This window comes from Mya arenaria, chromosome 13, assembly GCF_026914265.1.
Source record: "Mya arenaria isolate MELC-2E11 chromosome 13, ASM2691426v1".
Taxonomy (NCBI): Eukaryota; Metazoa; Mollusca; class Bivalvia; order Myida; family Myidae; genus Mya; species Mya arenaria.
Window position 1 is genome coordinate 40,285,021 of NC_069134.1, and position 22,260 is coordinate 40,307,280.

Consider the following 22,260-nt stretch of genomic DNA (forward strand, 5'->3'; position numbering starts at 1 on the left):
TTTATGATCGTAAGCTTGCGATCTTTATTGGGATTAATTTATCTAGGGATTTACAGTAAATACAGAAAGTACATTAAATACTGAAATTATAAAGAGAAAAGTAATTAAGAAATTGAAGTTGCGATTAACTGATATGTTTATGAAACAATGATTTATTTAAAATGGAGATTTTTTTGTGATAAAGGGAAATTACAAAAAACAGGGAAAAACAAATTTAAGAGCTTGAGTTTACAAGGGTTGTTTTTCCGGAAATTGAAAATGATACTTTATATTTTTTCTTCCCAGGGAAAATGATGTCTTATTTTGAAGGGAAAAGATGAAAATTGGATTTGCGAATTTATGACCAGGATATAAATAAGGGTTTATTTTGCTGAAAATTGAAAATGATTTTATATCCCCTGCTTAATTCTAGGAATATCTGATTACGCAGAAATTGTGGAGGATGATGGCGATTACAGCTCTCCAGATGGTAAATATTTAATTTCTGTTACCATGGCAACTGAAATGTGATATTTGTTATATCAGATTTTTATTTTTATTATATTTTTACTTAATTTGTCTTTAAACACAGTGATCATTAGGCACAGAATCCAATTATTATTTTATGAGAATACTTCTCTCCTAAATTATTGAAATGAAATTCTGTTATATTCTGATTTGTCACAATAAGGCTTCTAATTTAGTTTAAATCATCAGTTTCTATTAAAAAATATATTTAATTATGAAAATAGCATTAATTTATCCAAAAATGAGGAATTATTACATTTCTGTGACATAATATTAATTAATAAGTTAAAATTATAGCTTTAACATTCATACAGTGTTAGTCAGAGGTTCTGTTTAACCCTCATGGCTTCAAATTAAAAAAATAAAAACGACATTAAATTAAGCAGAATAGCTTGTTGACATTGATTTTATGGAATATATTCGACTGTCTGGAAAAAAAATCAAAAGATGTCAAATGTTGAAAAAGAAAGAAGAAAAAAATCAATATGAGTTTCTATATTGGTTGAGCTCTGTATTGTTGTATGCCTTTAATACCTATAGGATCTGTCTATGGAATGAATCAATTAAGTATATTACCTCAGTAGGCCAAGTTCAAAAATATGATGTCATGGCTATGACAGCAATTCTGAGCATTTATGAGTGGGGCTTAACCGAGACCAGTTAGTATTTTCTTGTGCTGGAAGTGAAGGGTATTTTAAACCTATTTTGTAAGTATTTTTTTTAAAGAAATCGTATTATTACTCGTAGGTCGTAGAAGAAAGGGACGTAAAAAGAAAAGTGAGTGACTGTCCGCATGAAAAAGTAGTCCATAGTTGCAAGCAACGTTTAACTGTCTTTGTCCGGATTTTAAGAACTCTTTGTTTCAAAAGTTGATGCTCCCTGATTTTTCCCAATATTTGTACATGTCAATGGCTTTGTCTGCGAAATTAACAAGTCATATACCTAATGATGTGAAATTAATATTGTGTACATGCTAAATTTCATGATATTATGCATATCCATTTATATGTGTATAATTAACTTATCAATTATATTTTTATAACACGCATGAATGATTAATCGTTATTTTTGGCATGAGCATGATCATAAATCGATCGAAATTATAATCTTGATTATTTTAATCAGTTCACATATGTATCATTATTAATACATGTATTTTTATATAGCTGCGTGTTATATATTTGCACACATGTATACAGAATTTTATCGTATATCATATAATGGACCTAAACAATTTAATCCTTTAAGCCTGGTACCAAAAATTTTGCAAGATATTAATATTACTAGTTTGGAAACAAATTGAGGTATTGTCATAGCCTTGGTGTTGTTATCAATGGTGGTGCTGTTGTTGTTGGTGGTGGTGGTGGTGCCATCAGTGACATGCACAAAACACAATTTTTTGCCATAACTTCAAAACCATCAAGGTAAATATATATATTAATAAGAAACTTGGTACACATGTATAGATTGTCCCTTACCTCTGGTTAATTTTTTACCTTGTCTGTCTTTGGAAAAAAATGTGTTGAGGTATTGTCATCCCCACGGGGGTGTTGTTTTTAACCTTGGCCGTAATTCAAAAAAACAAACAAGATATTCAAATGAAACTTGTTACAGATGTTACTAAAGACAAAACACACTTGGCTATGATAATTATTGAGTAATTACATTTTTGGACTGAAATACAACAGATGAGCTTTGGGGTTCGCTCTTGTTTTGTCTAGTTATGCTGTTTCATAATGGGAGAAAAACAGATGAGCGGTGGCATAGGCTTGCAGAGGCTGTTGTTATATGAGTGAAGTTGATATATTATTATTCAAGTGGTATGGACTTAACAAGCCTTAACATTACTTATACTGAAGTGTATTCAGAGAAAATGCAAGGTTAAGGTAACATCAGGCATAGATTGGAGACAATATTATTCAGAACATTTTTAACAAAGATTTGGAGAAAAGTTCCTACCAACATAGTGTGTATTGATATATTCATCCATATCCCACCAAAGAAAGCAACCATGGTATCACATATTGTGTTTTTGTGTATTTATGTAAGAGTTTTTTGTTACTTTCCAGGTCACGACTATGAGATACAGAGAGATCGCGTGTGTTTGATGGACATCCTTGGGAATGGACAGTTTGGCGATGTACATAAAGGCATTTACAGGGATAAGGTTGGTAGTTCTGTTTAAATTGCTTCAAAATTAATTAACGCTGAATAAAGTATGTAATGATTAAGCCTTAAGGGGTCCTCATGAAAATCTGTTATTAAAAAGAAAAACTTCCATGTTGTTTCGACCGTATTATCCCGATTTAAGGCCAAAATTCAAAGTTTGTTTGACATTCTTTTACCCACAATTTATGGTTTAAGAAGGTACTTTTATGTCCCAGAAGGCGGGCATATTGAAATTATCGCACCCTCCATCTGTCCATCAAGGTCAGTTTTAAGTGTCTGGACGGTAACTTCCTCTTGTATGGACAGATTTTAAAATAAGTTGCCACATATGTTCAACATACTAAGACGACATGTCACGTGCAAGACCTGTGTCCCTATCTCTAAGGTCAAGGTCACATTTAGTGTTTGTTTACTATGGAATGCTGCATATAAGGACATAAGAGAATTACAATCTTTATTGAAACCATGCCCAGGGTATAACGTGTTGTTCATGTTCTGAATGTCTATAAGATGTTTGTTTATACTTCAGGATGGTAATGAGATTCCAGTAGCGGTCAAGACATGTAAGGAAGATAATGAAGAGTCAATGACAGAAAAATTCCTCGAGGAGGCATGTAAGTGGACATCTGGATTATGAAATTGAAATTCTTGCTATACTTGGCATTTATGACAAATTGCATCTTAGAACTATAAAAAATATGATTGTTGGTGTTGTAGGGTTAAAAGTCATTCGATCATTGAAATTTAATTTAAGAAATAGAAAAAAATGTACTGCATCCTGCTTATTTGGAGGATTTTTCAAACAAAATGTAAATACTAATTGTTTGGCTGGAAGAGGTCGGTCCTGTTAATGAAACACAATAACATTTTCCCTATTGCAGCAGCTTCATCAGTTTAGTGAGATTATACGTTGAAATAATGTCAATGTACACTGTCTCTCCCATTTTCACAGGCTTTTCTCTGAGAATAGACTGGAACTTATGGAGCTCACGATGTATACTCTGATACTTGCTGATGAAATAATTAAATGATTATTAATTCATTTCCAGTGATAATGCAGCAATTTGACCATCCCCACATTGTCAAGCTGGTTGGCATATGCTCAGAAAATCGACCCGTCTGGATTGTCATGGAACTTGCTAAACATGGAGAGGTAACGAGCTTTGCTGATAAATTGTTAGCATGAATTTGGCAGTGTTAGACTTTTTAGCAAAAAAACTGTTTCAGGATCAACATTAGAATTGCATTTAAAGGGTTGTCACGCTGTAACAGATCGTGAAATATCGTAGCTGCATTGTACTGTTTTTTTTATTTGAACGTAATTTGCTTTGGTTTTATTTTGTTAAAACATTAGTCCTTGATCCTGATATTTCTTTTCTTGATTAAATATCAATATTCACATGAAACTTGGTACACATGTTTCCAGAGACAATTTGCTGAAGTAAAGCAAGGCCAGTAACTCTGGCGTAATCAGTTGTTCAGTTATTACCCTTTTTTGACTTATAAAAGAACAGAGAAGCATTGGCGTTCGCTCTACATTCCATGACGGCCTTGTCAATTCAGACAATAACGTTTTCTATTATTATGTTGATTTTATCATTATGCTTGTAGATGAGAGCATACCTCCAGAACAACAAACATCGACTAGACCTGTGTACGCTGATCATGTATTCCTACCAACTCAGTACAGCCCTGTCATATCTGGAGAGCAAGAAATTTGTGCATAGGTAGGTTGGGTTGGGGTTCATTGATTATAGAAACAATAGCTTAAATGATGGAGTAAGGAGTTTTTTCTGTTGTAAAACAGGAGACAAAAATACAAATTGTGATTTGAAACATGGTAATTTTTTACAAATTTTTCAAATCAAGGAAATAATCTTCCTTGAATGTTTTTACTTATTCCATACAGGATAGCAATAGAATATGTTTTGATTTATTTAGGAATTTTATAGTCTGCCTTGAATTCCAAATTTGTTACGTGTTCTCTTCGAAGGGTTGTAGCTGAATGTAATATTTTAGGGTCAGCCCACAACTGTTAAGCTTTGAGAGATTTGCTTCTCTCTATGGGTAGAGGAACAGAGCTATTTCAAAGCTTTGAAGGACGAACTTGAGTTTTGTGAGATATCCAACAATTTTGATGGTATTTTTTCTCTAGAGATATAGCCGCACGTAACGTCCTAGTGTCCGCCCATGACAGCGTAAAGCTCGGAGATTTTGGCCTCTCTAGATGGGTAGAGGAACAAAGTTACTACAAGGCGTCTAAGGGGAAACTTCCTATCAAGTGGATGGCTCCTGAGTCTATAAACTTTAGACGATTTACCTCGGCTAGTGATGTCTGGATGTTTGGTATGTTCATGCATTACATGAGGGTTGTTCAGGAAATTGTGCAAAATTTTAACATGAAAATACAAAAAATATAGAAAATATTTTTAAACTTGTACAAATGAAGTTCAAACCAATCACCATTGATGATAGGAAAATAATTAGTTCATACTATTTAAACATAAAAATATCAAGGGTTGTTGAAAATGTATGAATATTTGTTCATATCTAGTCCAATGCAAACCACATTGATGGTAGGAAACTTGTGTGTTTTATCAAACGCTAAATCTAGATTGCTGGTCTCCATGACAACACACATATGTAATTGACACAGGTCAAAACCAGCTCAAAATTTATACACACAAAAATACTGTCCACAATATGATATAAATATAATTGAGTAGTTAAAGCCTTCCCAAGGCGTGAAAAACAACAATTTAATCAGAATCAGGGAACAAATTCTTGCTAATCTCACCATTGCATTCTTGTATTTTTCAGGAGTTTGTATCTGGGAGATTCTCATGTACGGCATCAAGCCTTTCCAGGGTGTCAAGAACAACGATGTTATCGGGAAAATCGAGAACGGGGAACGACTCCCTCTACCCCCTGGTTGTCCCCCATCTTTGTACAACCTCATGTGTGTGTGTTGGTCGTACGAACCATCAAAACGACCCTCATTTTCTGATCTGAAGTCATGGCTTTCGTAAGTTACTTTAAATTTTCAAATATTAGTTTTATAATGAATTATTTTTTCGTTCAATCAGTACTGCTGAGTATAGAAACTATTTCTGATGAACAATTTCTTCCTCATTTTTCTCTTGTAGATCTAAGTTAACATTTGGCTCGAATTTTAGGACTTTTGTCAAAACTGGCACTCATTAGTGAATTATATTAGTACATGTATATGTTTAGTCAATAATTTGCATTAAATGTAGAGATTGGATTACTCAGGGTGTTTTTTTTATTTCCTAATCCTTGATTCCATCGTGATCAGCAGCCCAGGCCTAAAAAAATACATTTGGTTTGGGTAACCCAACCCTATCTACAAAATAGGCCCGACTGTTTTTTATTTTATTTGATAACTATCGTCCGATAGATAAATGTTTGGGCTAACTTTAACCAAACCAAAGAAATAACCAGCTTTATACAATGGACTGCTGGGCTATTTTGGTGAGTCTGTGAAGTAAGACGAAACAAACTAAATATTGAGTGTGGCCTTAATATTAATCTAATTTTGCTTTATTTATTTTCAGTGAAATCTTTGATGAGGAAAAATACAGACAAGATGAGGAGGTGAAAACTATCAGTAGAAGAGTCTTGTCATGGGGTAGGTTCATTGTAAACTATTGTAACTAAGGGGTGAGAATCTTTCGTGGATCCTCAGATTTTTGGGACAAAATAAAATACAATGGAAAAAACAAATGTGTTTTTTCAATCTCTTAACAACAGTTATAGATATCGTTAAATGTAATTTTAGTCTTTTAAAATGCTTTAAACACAGGAATCAAAGGGGGCTTTGACCTCATGACCCCCACCAATGTGATGCCCTTGACCCACCAAGGGGCATAACTTATCCCTGGGATTTTGGGCATAATGTTAAGGAATTTTTGCTTTCAGCTGTACCCACTCCCAAGTGTTACAGTTTGAGAGAACAATGGATGACATAGCTATGTGTTTGTGTATTAACATCCAGAAATAACAATGACATTTCTTAAGATGTGAATTTAGTATTTGAATTGATAATAACATTTTGTTTTTGCCCAGCCTGAAAGCTTAGGCATTCGGTGTATAGTAACACCAGCAGTATGTACTATTTTGTTTTATATAATTTTATGTAAATTTGCAAATACATAATAAACTATTTTAAATTGTGATACTTTTTAGGTTCCAATGGTTCAGTAGAGGATGAAGAGGTTGTCCCCCCTCCGAAGCCTGCTCGGCCCCAGTTTGCTGGAGTGTCACCTGCGGGCTCTACCCGAAATATCAGTCAACAAAGTATTCCAACCCCGCCCAATCACTGGGGCAGTGCTTCAAATCTTCCTGTTGGTAGGTGAAATGTGCTTTATTAAAAGAAGCTAAATGTATTTAATATCACAGATAAATTGTTAGATTGTTAGCTTAATGAGGAGAAAATAGAATTGTAGCCAGCATTTTTAACATAGTATTCTATACCCACCAAAACATTTGGCCAGTGGTGTAAGCCTCCCTCTAGGTATCGCTTTCTATCAGCTTTAGTTTGTTGATTCATTGAAAAAAGTTGAGTTGTTGCCATAAGATTGGTGTTAATCTTCTTGTATCTTGCAAGGAGTTGAATGTTTGCGAAAACTTTCTTGAATCTAAGTTACATGTTCCCAATTTAATGAAACTTGGAACACAAGTTCAAAAGTTACATTAAACTTGGTACACAAGTTAAAAGCATACATGAAACCTGATACTCATGTTAACTATGACAATATTTATGTTCCATTACTCTGTTTTTGTAAAATATGTGAAACATTATATTTCAAATCTTTTCACTTTTGTTTACAAAGCTAACATTACTATACATGAACTTGCTTTTAGGTCAGAGCACCCCGTTTGGCCCCAGTCCCCACCAGCCCCAGGCAGGTGCCCCTCCATTGCCGCGGGAGATAGACCTCTCACATTATTTTCCATCTTCAAGTGGATATACTCAAGCTGGGCAGGTGAGCTTTAAGAAAATACACAGCTGAAGCATCTGAAGATGAATTTTTATCTTTGCCTCAAATTTGAGTTCAGCTATAAATAAAAAGTTTTAGAAAAAAGTTTATATTTTTCAATGAAATATTAAGAACAAATCTTCAATTGCTTTTGAAATATTGATTATAGTCTCAATTGATCATGAAATTTGGTTTCATTAAAAGAGGTTGAACTTTAATTAATTAGTTCTTTCATGCCACAACGTCTTGGTGTAATATAAAGAAAAATAATGCTTGCAAGGCTGTCAGATGGTAGGTTACAGGAAGAATTGCAAACATCAATGCAACACTTGGTATGCTTGATCAGCCATCCATGTTAAACCACAGAAAATAAGACTACAATAAATAAAAAATTTAAGTCCATATTTTGCATGCTGTGTGCTTAATCCTATCTTGGTTAGGAAACACACCACTGATTCCAACATCTGATCCTCAGGTTTCAAGAGGTTACACTCCACCAGTCAGCTCCGATATTGATCACTACAGCCAAACTGGCGGGGTTATGGGAAGAGGAGGGAACGGGTATCCACCGGGTAGAGGGGACGGATACTCAACGGGGAGAGGGGAAACGTACCCTGGTAGGATGAATAATGGGGCTCCCACCGGAGCGAGTCAAGTACGACCTTACTACACCAGCAGACAGCTTTACACTGAACAGGTATGGTGGTGGTATAACTTTTTTTTTTTTTGCTAATTTTGTAAATGAGATTCAGTTAAATTCTTTAGCTCGATTTTGAACACAGTTGAAAGCTGATATGTATCGCTCTCGAATAGTTTCCTTGGTAGAAACCAGTACTTTGTTGTTTTTTGAGAGGACAAGAGAACATTTCCCTGGTGGGACTCGAGCCCGCAACCTTTGGGGTGAATATAAGATACCTACCCTACTAGAGCACCCTTACCCTTTTGATTACTTTTAGAGTAAATTAATTTTAAACATCTTTTAAGGCGTCACTTTTCTTATAATCAACTCTTGGACTACTTTCTACAAGGAAATTAAAGACTAAACTTTATACTAGGATATTCAAATCAGACCCCACAGTTGACTGTAACCCTCATTTTAATCTTTCCCAAGGGCATCATAGTCATATTAAGTACCTAACAATCAATATTTCACCCACATGTTCTAGATTTTCAAGAGCCCCCTTCATCATCAGATAAAGACCTCCATCCCAAAGACATAGCGCCTCAACTCAGACAATAGGGAAAACAAATAATTGAAGTAAAACTAATGGACCAAACTATTTCACATTTTTCCCCCAACAGGGCCTTGACTTTCAAGAACCCCCTCCCTCATCAGCCAAAGACCTCGAGCCGGAAGAGATAGAGGCTCGTATCCGACAGCAACAAATGGAATTAGAGAAGGATGCCCAGTGGTTGCATTCAGAGGAGAGAAACTTGGTAGGGATTAGAATTACAGTTTCAGTTTGCGGAAAAAAAGTCAGGTATTGTCATAGCCTTGGTGACAGCATCTTTTCTTCACTTGTGTAAAATTGGCCATTAAAACACGCACAGCAAGGCCCATTTCTCTGCCTTTAATAATTGTAGAGTTATGCCACTTTTTGATTGTAAAAACCAAAGATGTGTGTTGACATTCTATCTATCTCTGAATTATGTCAACTTGTCTTCTGTTTTAGTACTTAACATTTTTAGCTTTTTTTGTTTTTTGAAGACGAAGGTTCAAGGTATGATCAATGCCTTGGTGCCATTGTCTGCATCATCATTGTGTGTCAACTTAAAGCTTGGCCATTACTTAAAAAACATTTCAAGATATTCAAATGATACTTTGTACACAGTGTAAGCGACAAGATGCACATGTACAGCAAGGCCAGTCTGGCTTTAATAAGATATGCCTTTTTTGATTGAAAAACCACGTACAAGTGTTGATGTTGGCTCATCTACACATTACTACTGTTGAAAATCTGTCCTAGGGGTAAAATAGCTTTTTGGATTCTTAATAAACTAGCCATTTTTTTAAAAATATGATTGAATGTTGCCTCAATTTGATATTGATTTTAACGCTTTAGACTATAGACTTCTGTGGAAATAGTACCTAACAATTTTGTAGATTGATTTTTTCATGATGGGCAAATTAAAATAGCTTGTATTTCACATTTCAGAAACGGGACATGCCTAGGCAGCCCCCCACTCCCATAACCTTGAACCCACTCCACATCACCGAGGAGGGAGACTTTCCGCGGGAAAATACCCCACCCATCCCACAACTGCAGCAGACAGAGGTCCGACCCACTTTAACACGAACTGGGTCACACATTTCCAGCGCTAGTAAGTGTATTTTTTATGTTATTATTAGATAAACAAAATTTCTACGAAAGTAAAACCTCATCAAAGAAATAGAGGTCGTGGAAGACACACACTGGGTCACACATTTCCAGCACTAGTAAGTGTATTTTTTGTGTTATCATTTGGTGAACAAAATATCTATGGAAATCAAACCTCACCAAAGAAATAGAGGAGATGGAAGACACACACAGGGTCACACATTTCCAGCGATAGTAAGTGTAGCAGCAGATCAAGTGGAAATTAGACCCACAATTACCTGCACTTGGCCACACATTTCAAACCCTAGTAAGTTTCAAGATGATAAGTGGCCTTACACTTTTAAATTGCTGATTGTTTTACATCTGCTATATCGAGCACTAGTATCAAACTCAGGGTTTTTCCCAGAAAAAATGCCACCTCCTCATAATTTTTGCTGTCAGAAATAGAAAAGTGATCAAATAAAATTGTTAACATTATATGCTTGTCTGTTATTTAAAGACGCACTCTTACTCCCAAATCAGATTTACCACAATTATTAATACGGTATTGTTTTAATATACCAAATAGGGTGAATAAAAATTGAAAACAATGATTCTTATGAATGATACTAAGTTTAATTTGAAAGAAAGTTGCAGAACACATAGTATTTCTATCTTATGAAACGATTGTAGATCTTTTAGCATTCACCAATGATTTTTTATTTATTTTTGTGCGTTTTTAGCTATTAAATACACGGTTACAATCTTGTTAGCAGTAATAATACTTTCCATGAATGCATTATTTAGTAAGAAGTTAAAGATTTATCACTCAAAATTTATGTTTGTTATACATGTGTATGTATTGATTTTAAGAGTTTCACTTTAAAGATAAAAAGGCAAGGTATTGTCATAGCCTTTGTGTCATTGTGCAAAAACTAGACCATAGCTCAAAACATTCAAATGAAACTTGGTATATGTATTGCTAGAGTCATTGGGGCCATTTTTTCAATGATCATATCTTACGATCAAATTTTCAAATCATTTGTAATGAGATTTTGAAACAGAAGTTTGGCTGGAAATATATCTCTTTGCTTATTTAAATTAACATATTAAATCTTTATTTCTTACACTTACTGAATATTCACTTGAAAATCATGATCTTAAGAACTTAATACAATGTATATCAAGGCCCATAACTCTGGCTTTCACAATTGTTGAGTTACACCCCCTTTCAACTGTATAGTAACAGACGAGAATTGGCAATCTCTCTGCAGAACTCTTGTTATTTTCCTGTACTGCATACAGTGTTTAATGGAGATTAACAACTTTGTACATTATTATTCCTTGTATTTTAGGCAGTAGAAGTAGCAGTACCAGTGATCATGATATTCCCCCATCAGGGCCTCAATTTATGGCAAATAAACAGGTAAGGGGCCTCTTTGCTAAGAAAAGGAAGCTTTCGTATTCCCAGTAAACCTTAAAAAATGACCTACAATAAAGTGCAAATTAAGAGCTAGTGAGAGAGTACAAAGTTAAAGAACATGGATATGATCAGTATAGTCTGGGGCCTGTATCAACTTCTTCTAAAACAAATTTCTTATGTTGTTATGGTAAACATTATCTTCTTTCTCCAGAGTGAAGTTGGTTCCCCCACGTTATCCAAGGAAAACCTTGACCGAACCAATGACGCGGTTTACGACAGTACAACGGCCGTCGTTCGCTCCGTCATGTCACTGTCACAAAAGGCCCCAGTCTGCAGGGCAGATGAATTTGTTGATCTCATAAAGGTATATAAATTGAATAAATGACGTTTGAACTAGACTTCATTTATTCAGACTGCTACTTTGAAGTTATTCAGAAAACAATCCATTTGAATGTCCGTTTTGTTTAGTAAGCTGATATTAAGAATTTGTACAGCAAGCTTAATGGGCACTCAATTATAATATTAAAGGCATAGGTCAAGTTTTCAGCCCAATTCGTGAGAATTTGCGGTAAATTGTTAAGTGTGTATGGCATTGTTTGTACAAGGGCTGTAATATTTTCTGATGACACTTACAAAGAGTTTACAATATAGGTTGATGCAAGAAAACTTCATGTAAATGTCGTATTATGTTTAACTCATTTGACCTAAATGATCAAAACAAAAATGTTTATGTTTTAAGTATGGATATACATATTAGCTTTATTTAAAAAAATCAATTAATACTACAATTCTCCCACAGATTGAATGTTTTGGCAACTTTTCTATTTTTTGTCTTGGAACTACCCAATTTTTGCGAAAATTCATGGAAACCAGTTAAGTAAGACTGCTGACAAAAATTAGATCGCAGATTTTTATATTTAAGTTCAAAAATGATGTTTTGTGCATTTTTCTTAAACCGTTTGTAACGGTTTATGCCATAAAACATTCATTTTTAGCTCCACTGGCCGAAGGCCATGGAGCTTATGTCGTCACAGATTGTCCGTCGTGAGTGCGTGCGTGCGTGCGTGCGTGCGTGCGTGCGTGCGTGCGTGCGTGCGTGCGTGCGTGCGTGCGTGCGTGCGTGCGTAAACTTTTACTTTAAACGACATCTCCTCTGAAACTGATAAGCGGATTTTGACAAATCTTCACAGGAATGTTCCTTTGGTGGTCCTTTATCAAAATTGCTCAAATGGTTCCGGTCCATTGCACAATATGGCCGCCAGAGCTAAAAATAGCAAAATCTTTAAACGACATCTCCTCTGAAACGGTTCGGCAGATTTTGATGAAACTTGACAGTAATGTTCCTTGGGTGGTCCTTTATTAAAATTGCTCAAATGGTTCTGGTCCATTGCACAATATGGCCGCCACAGCTAAAAATAGCAAAATCTTTAAACGACATCTCCTCTGAAACGGATAGGCAGATTTTGATGAAACTTGACAGAATTGTTCCTTGGGTGGTCTTTAACCAAAATTGCTCAAATGGTTCCGGTCCGCTGCACAACATGGCTGCCAGGGCAAAAAATAGAAAAACCTTTAAAGAACATCTTCTCAGAAACCGATGATCAGATTTTGATGAAACTTAACAGAAATGTTCCTTGGATGGTCCTTTATCAAATTTGCTTCAATGGTTTCGGTCCACTGCACAAGATGGCCCCCAGAGGTAAAAATAGAAAAACCTTTAAACGACTTCTCCTCAGAAACCGATGATCGTATTGCAATGAAACTTGACAGAAATGTTACTTGGGTAGTCCTTAACCAAAATAGCCCAAACAGTTCTGGTCTGCTGCACAACATGGGCACCAGAGCTAAGAATAGAAAAAAACGTTAAACTACATCTTCTCAGAAACCGATTATCAGATTTTGATGAAACTTTACATAAATGTTCATCGGGATGCCCTTTAACCAAAATTGCCCAAATGGTTCCGGTCCGCTGCACAACATGGCTGCGAGAGTTAAAAATAGAAAAACCTTTAAGGACTTCTCGTCCGCAGTCTTCACGAAAAACATTTTAACCTACTAGCCAGTTGGACTAGCATAATGGCATATTTTACTAGTCCGAATGACAATCTAGTAGTCCGACTATTTTGCCACATTATAAAACTGTATGCTTGAGGTAAATACCTATTTCAATTGAGCAGCTTGCAGTTTGAGTAAACATTTCTTTATTATGATGCTCATGCAGTGATAGGGAGTGACATCCTTCTGTTGGGAATAGTGCTCCTTGTTTTTCAGAACCTATGGGTACTATGTAAAAACAAAAGGCATCGTGCTTGAATAGACTGTAATAATATCAACATGGTTAGAAAAGAAATGCCATGCGTTAATAGCTTTGATTACATTTTACTACTGAATTACCTCCCTTTAATAGAAAAAAAAATAATGTCTTAATTTTTCACGTATAGCATCTTTAAATAATTTTTAAACAATAATAATTTATGAGTAAACATATAAGCATAAAGTTCTCACAAAAAGATCAATTTAAAAACCTTACATTTATACATAGGAAAGTATATATAGACTGAACATTAATTTTCGTTTAAGTGACATTCTGAAAGTTTATGAAACAGCTATTTTTAGTAACTTAAATGGCTGAAAAGTGTAAGTGAAACACCAAGTCGATTCTATCTCGTCAGTTCTTGTTCAGGTTAGATATTTGCTTCATAATCTATTCAGATTAAATGTTAACCGATGATCAGATTTTGATGAAACTTGACAGAAATGTTCCTTGGGTGGTCATTAACCAAAATTTGTTAAATGGTTCCAGTCCACTGCACACCATGGCTGCCAGAGCTAAAAAATAAAAAAAACTTTATACGACTTGTCGTCGAAACCGATGACCTTTTTTCGATAAAACTTGACAGAAATGTTTGTTTGGTGCTCCTTTACTCAAATTGCCCAAATCATTTCGGTCCACTGCACAACATGGCAGCCAGAGCTATTAAAGTAAAAAATTTTTTTAAATAACTTCTCCTCAAAAATTGATGATTGTATTTCTATGAAACTTGACGAAAATGTTCGTTAGGTGGTCTTTGCTTGAACCTTTTGGCCAGTGGAGCACAGGCACTGATGTGCCTCTTGTAAATCTATGATCTGATATTTTGTCAGCAATTTTATATCATTGGTTTGCAGATATATACTTTAAAACTTGCTCTTTCCAAGACAAAAAATAAATAAGTTGTAAAAATGTTAAATCTGTGATAGTGCAGCTTTAAAGAACTCCAAAATATTACTTATAATGTTTAATCTGTACACAAATCCTGTTTTTTTGCTTTGATCATTAAAGGCTATTCCATTTAAACATATAACCCCTGGGGGCAAGGCACTTGAAATATACCACCCCCTACAGAACTAAATTTACCCTTTTAGGGTCCAAATCAGCAAAAAAGACACCCACTCATGTACTATTTAAATAATTGTCTTCCCCCTGTGGGTTATATGTTTTACTGGAATAGCCCTAAAGTCAAATTAGTTAAACATTATTATGCATTAAAATTAAATACATTGGGATGGTATGTCTGAGGGTTTCTTTAATATGACAATGAAGAAGAGGATAGTAACAAACTAATATCTAATTACATTCAGCAGTATGGTAGGTTAAAATGTCTATCCCGAAACTGGGTCTTATACTAAAGTAAATGTAAAAGATTCTTAAGAAGAAAGAAAAAAGTGTTACGAAAATTATAAATGAATAAGAATGGAATTGAAGGTACCAAACATAAAAAGTTTTGGACTTTTATCAGCAGCATTTCTTTAGGCTCTCGCACACATTCTTAAAACATATGGTTAATGTTTTTTGTCTCTGTCTGTATTCCAGTGTGTTGGCCTGGATTTACGGGCCTTGCTGTCAAGTGTGGATGAGTTTTCCCGGGCCCTATTTCCTAACCAACGGAGAGAGGTAGGTATCATTACTACAAGAGAACCGTGGTGATATTTCAACTTCATTATTTCATACTGGTTGTTATGAAGTTGAAATGGTGAATTTATAAAGTTGAGATGGTGTATTCATGAAGCCGAGATGGTGAATTTGTGATTTAATTTGTAAATTCATGAAGTTGAGAATTATGAAAAGGTGAATGAGAACTGATATAGCTGAGGTGGTGAATTCGTAAGATGAGTTTGTAAATTCAAGTTAAAATCGTTATTGGGTATTCATGAAGTTGAGATCGTGAATTCGTAACTTAATGAAGCTAAAAATCGTGAAAAAGAATTGTGAAGTTGAAATCATAAATTTGTGAAAAAATCTGTTGTGTAATCATGAAGTTGAAATTGGGTGATATTTTATTTGTAGGACATTTTACATTAAAACCAACTTATTAACAATTTGCATGATTTTTTTTTTATATTAACATATCCATCTTATAACCATGTCTATATTTTACATTATTGTAGAACTTAAATTTAAATGAGAACAAACAATGCAATCATGTATAATTATAATATTGCAATCTTAATTAAATGATCTTTCTCCCATTTTTAGATTGAAATGGCACAGAAAGTTCTCAGTACGGACATGGGTAACCTTATCAGCGCCATGAAGCTTGCGCAGCAATACAGCAGTACGGCGATGGACGGCGAATATCGTAAAAGCATGCTCAAGGCTGCACATGTTCTAGCTATGGACTCGAAGAATTTACTTGATGCTGTTGATAATGCTAGAATTTCACAAATGAGTAACGTTGTGAGATGATTTTGTGTGGATATTGTTTTTACTCTTCGGATGTTTTTAACTCAGATGTTTTTCAAAGAAAAAATAGTCAAGGCACTATAATAGCTAGCCTTAGTGTCATTGTCGTCTGCGTGCTAAATCTTTGACCTTGACATTCAAAATCTTCAAATGAATCCTGGTATATGTGTTTGCAGAGACAATATGCTTATGTACAGCAAAGTCAATAACTTTGACTTAATTCAAACATAGTTATTGAGTTATGCCCCCTTTTTTACTAGAATTCATCAGACGAGCATTCACTCTGGGGCACTCTTGTTTTCAAGATATTGTGATGGTTTTAAATCTTCAGAGGTGTAACAGTTTATAAGCCAATGGAATTTTGGAATACTTTTAGAAGTGCTAAATTCTTGACACAACTCAACCAAATTATAGATTAAAACCTTTACAAAGTGTGTTTTTTAAAAACATAAGGATTACCATTACACATTAACAGAAGACCAAAGAATTGCGCATGGTGAATTTGAACTTTATAAAGTTACCGCATAAAATAATACACAAATGGTTTCTGCAATGTGTATAAGTCAAAAATTCAGAGTGATCATTTATTAAAAGATACAATCATATGTTTGATTAAACAAGATGCTTTTGTATTTAGTTTTTCCTCATCGAATATTTACTCATATACTTTTTACTTATTCTTGCCTAAATATGCAGCTAATAACATTCATGAATCTGTAATACTCTTTCCTCAACATTGGCGAGATTGCAACTACAGCGTGTACGTGTACGCATACGCATTATTAGCTTCACGAATGTGTAAATGTTGCAGTCAAGTTAAAAAAAAAAAAATTGCGATATTTCTACAGACTAGTTCTTCTCAGATATTCGCAAAAAATATCCTTTTTCTAGTGCAGTTGTGCATGACTTGTACTTCATACACATGCGTTTGATGACGAAGCGCACAAAATTTAGATCATATGTACATTATCTTATTCAAATGGGATTTACAACCTCTCTATAATCAATGGCTGATTACATATCTCTTCTGTATACATTTACATACCATGTACACTGACATTTGGTAGGTCTGGCTTAATATTTTACTTGCATATATATCAGTTTTCTTTTAACTTAAAAATATTTCCTGTATTTAAATTTGTGCCTGTATTTGAACATACTTGTTCTTAATTCCGTAGTCTTTCAAGCGTTTTATCTAAAGCACGCTTTTGATGGTTTTTATTATAAGCAAAGAAATGTGCATTTTTATATGAAGTTCTTCAGTATTGGTGCTGCGACAATGGATCAAAATGCTGTTATCAACAAAATAAATACTGTATATGTCCTATTAAACGTGCAGGGCCCCTTTTTTTTTTGAGATTTCTGCGTGCTAAGAAAGAACCATTTTTCACCATTCAGTGACTTTTTAATATCCACTTAATTGGAGTCAAACACATGAAATAATGGTCATTATCTGCTTTAGCGTAGCTGTAAACATACTGTGTAAATGAATAAAATAGAATACATGGTTTCAATATATAAATACAGATCGTTCGGCTATTTTATTGTGACTGTCATTGTGTGCAATAGGCTGGGTTATTTCTGATAGCCATTACAGATGTCAGCAGGTACCCTTAAATGGCGGCCATTGGAATGCTTTTCATCTGAATTAATATTAACATTTTTTGGAGTTTAAGGTTTAGGCATTCATTGTTCATGTCACAAAATCAGAAAAAAGACTTGCAAAAAGACTTGCAAAAAGTCTCGCGGTGCGTCTATTAGGGCATGCACGTTTAATCGGACATTTACAGTATGTTAACGTTTGGCCTACTGTATTTGTACATGTATTTATATTTAAATCTTTCCTGTTGTATCTTCTTCATTTGTGTTGTTAAGTCATACAGTACTGTTTAACAGTTAAATATACAGGGTGTTTGGTATCTTATGGCGTTTTCACCCTAAATCATACCATGTTTGTGCGTGTTCCCTTTGTTTTCGTCTATACACTAACCCTCTTATCAGAGTGATAAATCGTAGGCAGAGCTTAACAATTCAATAACAGTTATGCAAAAAAATTACATAGCTATTCATTCACTTATATCGCACCCTAGTTATTGAACATTGTCCTTGACAATATGGTACAAAACAATTTACGTTACCCACTTGCCTTGTGATTGAAATTATACACTCCCACTGAAGATTTTGTGTATAATCAATAACTCCGGTTGTGGGTATTGCAGGGCTTCTAAAACTAAACAATTTACCGTTCTGGACCAATTTTGACCTTGGTGAACCAATTTCGCTAACTAAAAATGGCTTAAAAATCAGTTCGAAATTTGTTCCGTTTTTCAATTTTAGGGTTTGTGGCCTTCATGCCCGGACTGATTGTGATTTCAAACTTTAAGAAGCCCTAATAAGCAGTAGCTATTACTTATTCACCTCCTATACTTCCCATAGAGTTTATGTATTAAGTACATGTATCAAGTATTATTCAGTGACATTGTCATTTCTTAATGGAGATTTTATGTGATGATTGTTACTGTAGGTAATATGCAGTTATTCTCTGCAGAATATTATCAAAATCATTGCCTGCGTACCTGATCTTGATTGATTTATGGACTTGGAATAAATAGTTTTAGTTTCTTTTTTCCCCTGGGTATTTAAAAACAAAAATTTAAATTGTGCTATGTAACAAGACAAAATGACTGCGAGTATTGTGCTTCTTATTTTAAATTTACAAATTACAAATGCTAAATATATGACACTGCAACTGTTGGTGCTGTATCTGACAATCTGCGATTCTGTAAAAATAAATCCCTGCAGCATTTAATGTTTAACAGCAGAATGATTTTGAAGTGATATTACCTGTTTCATATTATACCATGCTTTGATAACATGCTGTTGAGGCATCCAGATTATATCCATGTTTTCCCCCCATTCCATGCTTACATTGTAAATATATATTTTATGATTGTACATTGTGAAATAGAATCTTAATTGTGAAATAGAAATGTAATATAATAAATATTGAAACATTTATTTTTAACAACACTCGTCATGTTGATACTTAAAAATGCTTTACACCTTAATAATAGCAAGACCATTCCTTTATTTGTAATCCTTACGCTAAACTATATTTAGTGTTCAAAATTATTTTTTGTCCATCGTGATGGCAGTATTTTACAAATCTACTATACATTTATTTTTGTAAATAAGCAGTCAGCCGTTATTGATATTAATCTGATGTATCATTAGATTTGATAAACGTCTTGGTCAGTAGACAAAATATAATCTTGAACACTAAAACTGTTATAGGTTATTGGTATTTATTCATGGAAATAAAAGGTTATGCGACGGTGTTCCATTAAACCATCTATTTAGTTGAAAACATACAAAATAAATATACCTAAACCATTATGTATTTGCTGCGCTTATATACAATACACTTCCTTTTGTAGCATAAACACAATTACTAAACATAATTCTAAGTTTGACAATGGTGACTATGGGCTGATTGTTCATGTTAAAGTTAACAATGTTGTTAACCGGATTGTTGTTAACTTTCAAGTCTTTAGTACTCTGTAAGTTTTATAGCCATTCATGTGATCTGTGGTACTTGACACATATATTGAGACAATTGATTTAATTATACTTGTTGTACTGAAATGATGAACACATCAAAAAATAGTTTCACCTTTAAAAAACGATGATGCCGTTGCTTCATTTTACAAAGTTCAGAACAATCAACCCCATTTATACTTTCCCAACATTTTATAAAATGATTAAATGCGTAAGTGTCAAGTTTATACTGTTGCTCTTTTGATATTTGGCATTTTCTTTTTATCCATAATGTAAATTTAGTTTGCTTATGACAAAATCTTAGGTAAGGTCTCAATTCAGATCATACTTTTTAAATTTGCCCAGTTTTATTTTAGAAACTTGTAAAAATGTTATCACAATAATGTATATTTGTATTCCACATTGTAATTTAATTTATGTTGTACATATTGGCTTGTAAATAATCTCTTGTCTGTAATCATGTTATTATTGTGACATATTTCAGTCATTGCAAAACTGTGGTTAATTAAAATGCAATATTAAAAGATATTAAACTTGAATGTATTTATTTTTCCTCTGGAGATGAGATCAAGTTCCTTTTTAGGGCCTTGTGTCAGAGGCTCTGCAAGTTTTGCCTGCAAAAAGGTAACTTAATTGCTGGATTTTCGTCTCCGCCTGCCCCCTCTTTTTCCTGCCGCCCCCCAAATTTTACTGACTCATCAAAATGTTGAACTAGGGTCTGTATTGCACATCAGTCCTGTACTGTTCAAGAAAGGCGTTTATTCATACCTACCGTGTTCATGTATAACATTTCTCATTTAAGAAAGGAGAATTGATAAATGTTTGTGGTTAGTCTAGAAAAGAATGTATATGGTCTCTAATGCAATAAGAAAGAGCATGAACACATATTCAATGGTAAAGCAGTCATCTAAGAAAAATAAAGAGGGCCCTGAAGGCCCTGTATCGCTAACCTGATCCAATTCACTTGTGAAATGAGGCCTCTAGAGTGTTAACATGCTTTTCCTATTATTTGTACTAGTGACTGAGTTTTTGACCGCACATGACCCAGATTCCAACTTGGCCTAGAGCTAATCAATATAAACATCCTGACAAAGTTTCATGAACATACAATCATAAATGTGAGTTCCTCGAGTGCTAACAAGCTTCTATGATTTGACCTAATGACCTAGTTTTTGACCACACATGACCCGGATTCAAACTTGGCTAAGAGATTATTAATATAAACATTCTGACCAACTTTTATGAAGAGACAGTTATGAATGTGACCTCTAGAGTGTTAACAAGCTTTTCCTTATTTGACCTGGGGACCTAGTTTTTGACTGCACATGACCTAGATTCGAACTTGGCCTAGAGCCAATCAATATAAACATTCTGACTAAGTGTCATGAACATACAGTCATAAATGTGACTTCTAGTGCTAACAAGCTTTTCCTATGATTTGACCTAATGACCTAGTTTTTGACCGCACATGAACCAGATTTAAACTTGACTTAGAGATTATTAATATAAACATTCTGACCAAGTTTCATGAAAAAACATTTATAAATGTGACCTCTAGATTGTTAACAAGCTTTTCCGTAAATTTGCCTGGTGACCTAGTTTTTTACTGCACATGACCAAGATTCGTACTTGGCCTAGAGCTAATCAATATATACATTCTGACTAAGTCTCATGAAAATACAGTCATAAATGTGACTTCTAGAGTGCTTACAAGCTTTTCCTATGATTTGACCTAATGACCTAGTTTTTGACCGCACATGATCCAGATTTAAACTTGACTTAAAGATTATTAATATTAACATTCTAACCAAGTTTCCTGAAGATACATTCATAAATGTGACCTCCAGAGTGTTAAGAAGCTTTTCCTTCAATTTGACCTGGTGACCTAGTTTTTAACCCCAGATGACCCATATCAAACTCGTCCAAGATTTTATTGAGGGTAATATTTTGACCAAGTTTCATTAAGTGCCCAAATTGTGACCTCTAGAGTGTTAACAGTCAAATTGTTGATGACCGACGATGGACGACTACAACGGACACAAGGCGATCACAATAGCTCACCTTGAGCACTTTGTGCTCAGGTGAGCTAAAAATGAAATGTCACCACCTTCCCCCATTTAAAAAAAATGGATGAAAATCTAGCAATCAATTTATATTGGCTTACTTGATTGTAAAAAGTAACCGTTTAAAATAAAACGAGGAAGGTTGAACAAGCGTCTAGGAAGATCCCAGGGGCCATGAACAGTCTCCAGTCCAAGTCTAGACTCAGACTCCGAAAAAAACACTTCTTGAATGGCAAAGGGTCACCTATTTCCATTTGTTTTGCAAACATAAATGTCAGTTTCAAACAGTAATAAAATTAAGCAAATTTCATCAAAACTCAACTAGAAGGAAAGTTACAAAGAAATGTAATCATGACCCCTGGGGCAGGTTGCGTAGGCAGAGAGCATGACATCATCACGACCTGCAATAGCTCACCTTACCTTAACAATGACCTGAATCAAATTATGTAGATCTAGGTGGCGCTATCTGCTAGCGCACTGTTGCATTGGAGTTAATTGTATAGCAATTGATAGCAAGCAG

The 22,260-nt window shown here is 34.4% G+C and overlaps 1 protein-coding gene across 12 annotated transcripts in view; it reads left to right on the plus strand.

Annotated features, from left to right (window-relative positions):
- Window positions 1-20,216, plus strand: part of LOC128213364 (focal adhesion kinase 1-like) — a 108,259-nt gene extending 88,043 nt beyond the window's left edge. For 9 of the 12 annotated variants that reach the window (XM_052919006.1, XM_052918995.1, XM_052918999.1 and 6 more), the window contains 18 exons: window positions 413-469; window positions 1,255-1,284; window positions 2,577-2,674; window positions 3,206-3,290; window positions 3,726-3,829; window positions 4,288-4,403; window positions 4,832-5,022; window positions 5,497-5,701; window positions 6,252-6,325; window positions 6,883-7,044; window positions 7,561-7,682; window positions 8,152-8,373; window positions 8,979-9,113; window positions 9,833-9,998; window positions 11,329-11,399; window positions 11,608-11,760; window positions 15,250-15,330; window positions 15,913-20,216. In XM_052919006.1, the coding sequence (XP_052774966.1) occupies window positions 413-469; window positions 1,255-1,284; window positions 2,577-2,674; window positions 3,206-3,290; window positions 3,726-3,829; window positions 4,288-4,403; window positions 4,832-5,022; window positions 5,497-5,701; window positions 6,252-6,325; window positions 6,883-7,044; window positions 7,561-7,682; window positions 8,152-8,373; window positions 8,979-9,113; window positions 9,833-9,998; window positions 11,329-11,399; window positions 11,608-11,760; window positions 15,250-15,330; window positions 15,913-16,122 (2,282 nt within the window). In that variant the 3' untranslated portion in view covers window positions 16,123-20,216. The remainder of the gene's footprint in view (window positions 1-412; window positions 470-1,254; window positions 1,285-2,576; window positions 2,675-3,205; window positions 3,291-3,725; window positions 3,830-4,287; window positions 4,404-4,831; window positions 5,023-5,496; window positions 5,702-6,251; window positions 6,326-6,882; window positions 7,045-7,560; window positions 7,683-8,151; window positions 8,374-8,978; window positions 9,114-9,832; window positions 9,999-11,328; window positions 11,400-11,607; window positions 11,761-15,249; window positions 15,331-15,912) is intronic. The other 3 variants (XM_052919000.1, XM_052919001.1, XM_052918998.1) reach the window with 2 other exon arrangements.
- Window positions 20,217-22,260: the final 2,044 nt, after the last annotated feature.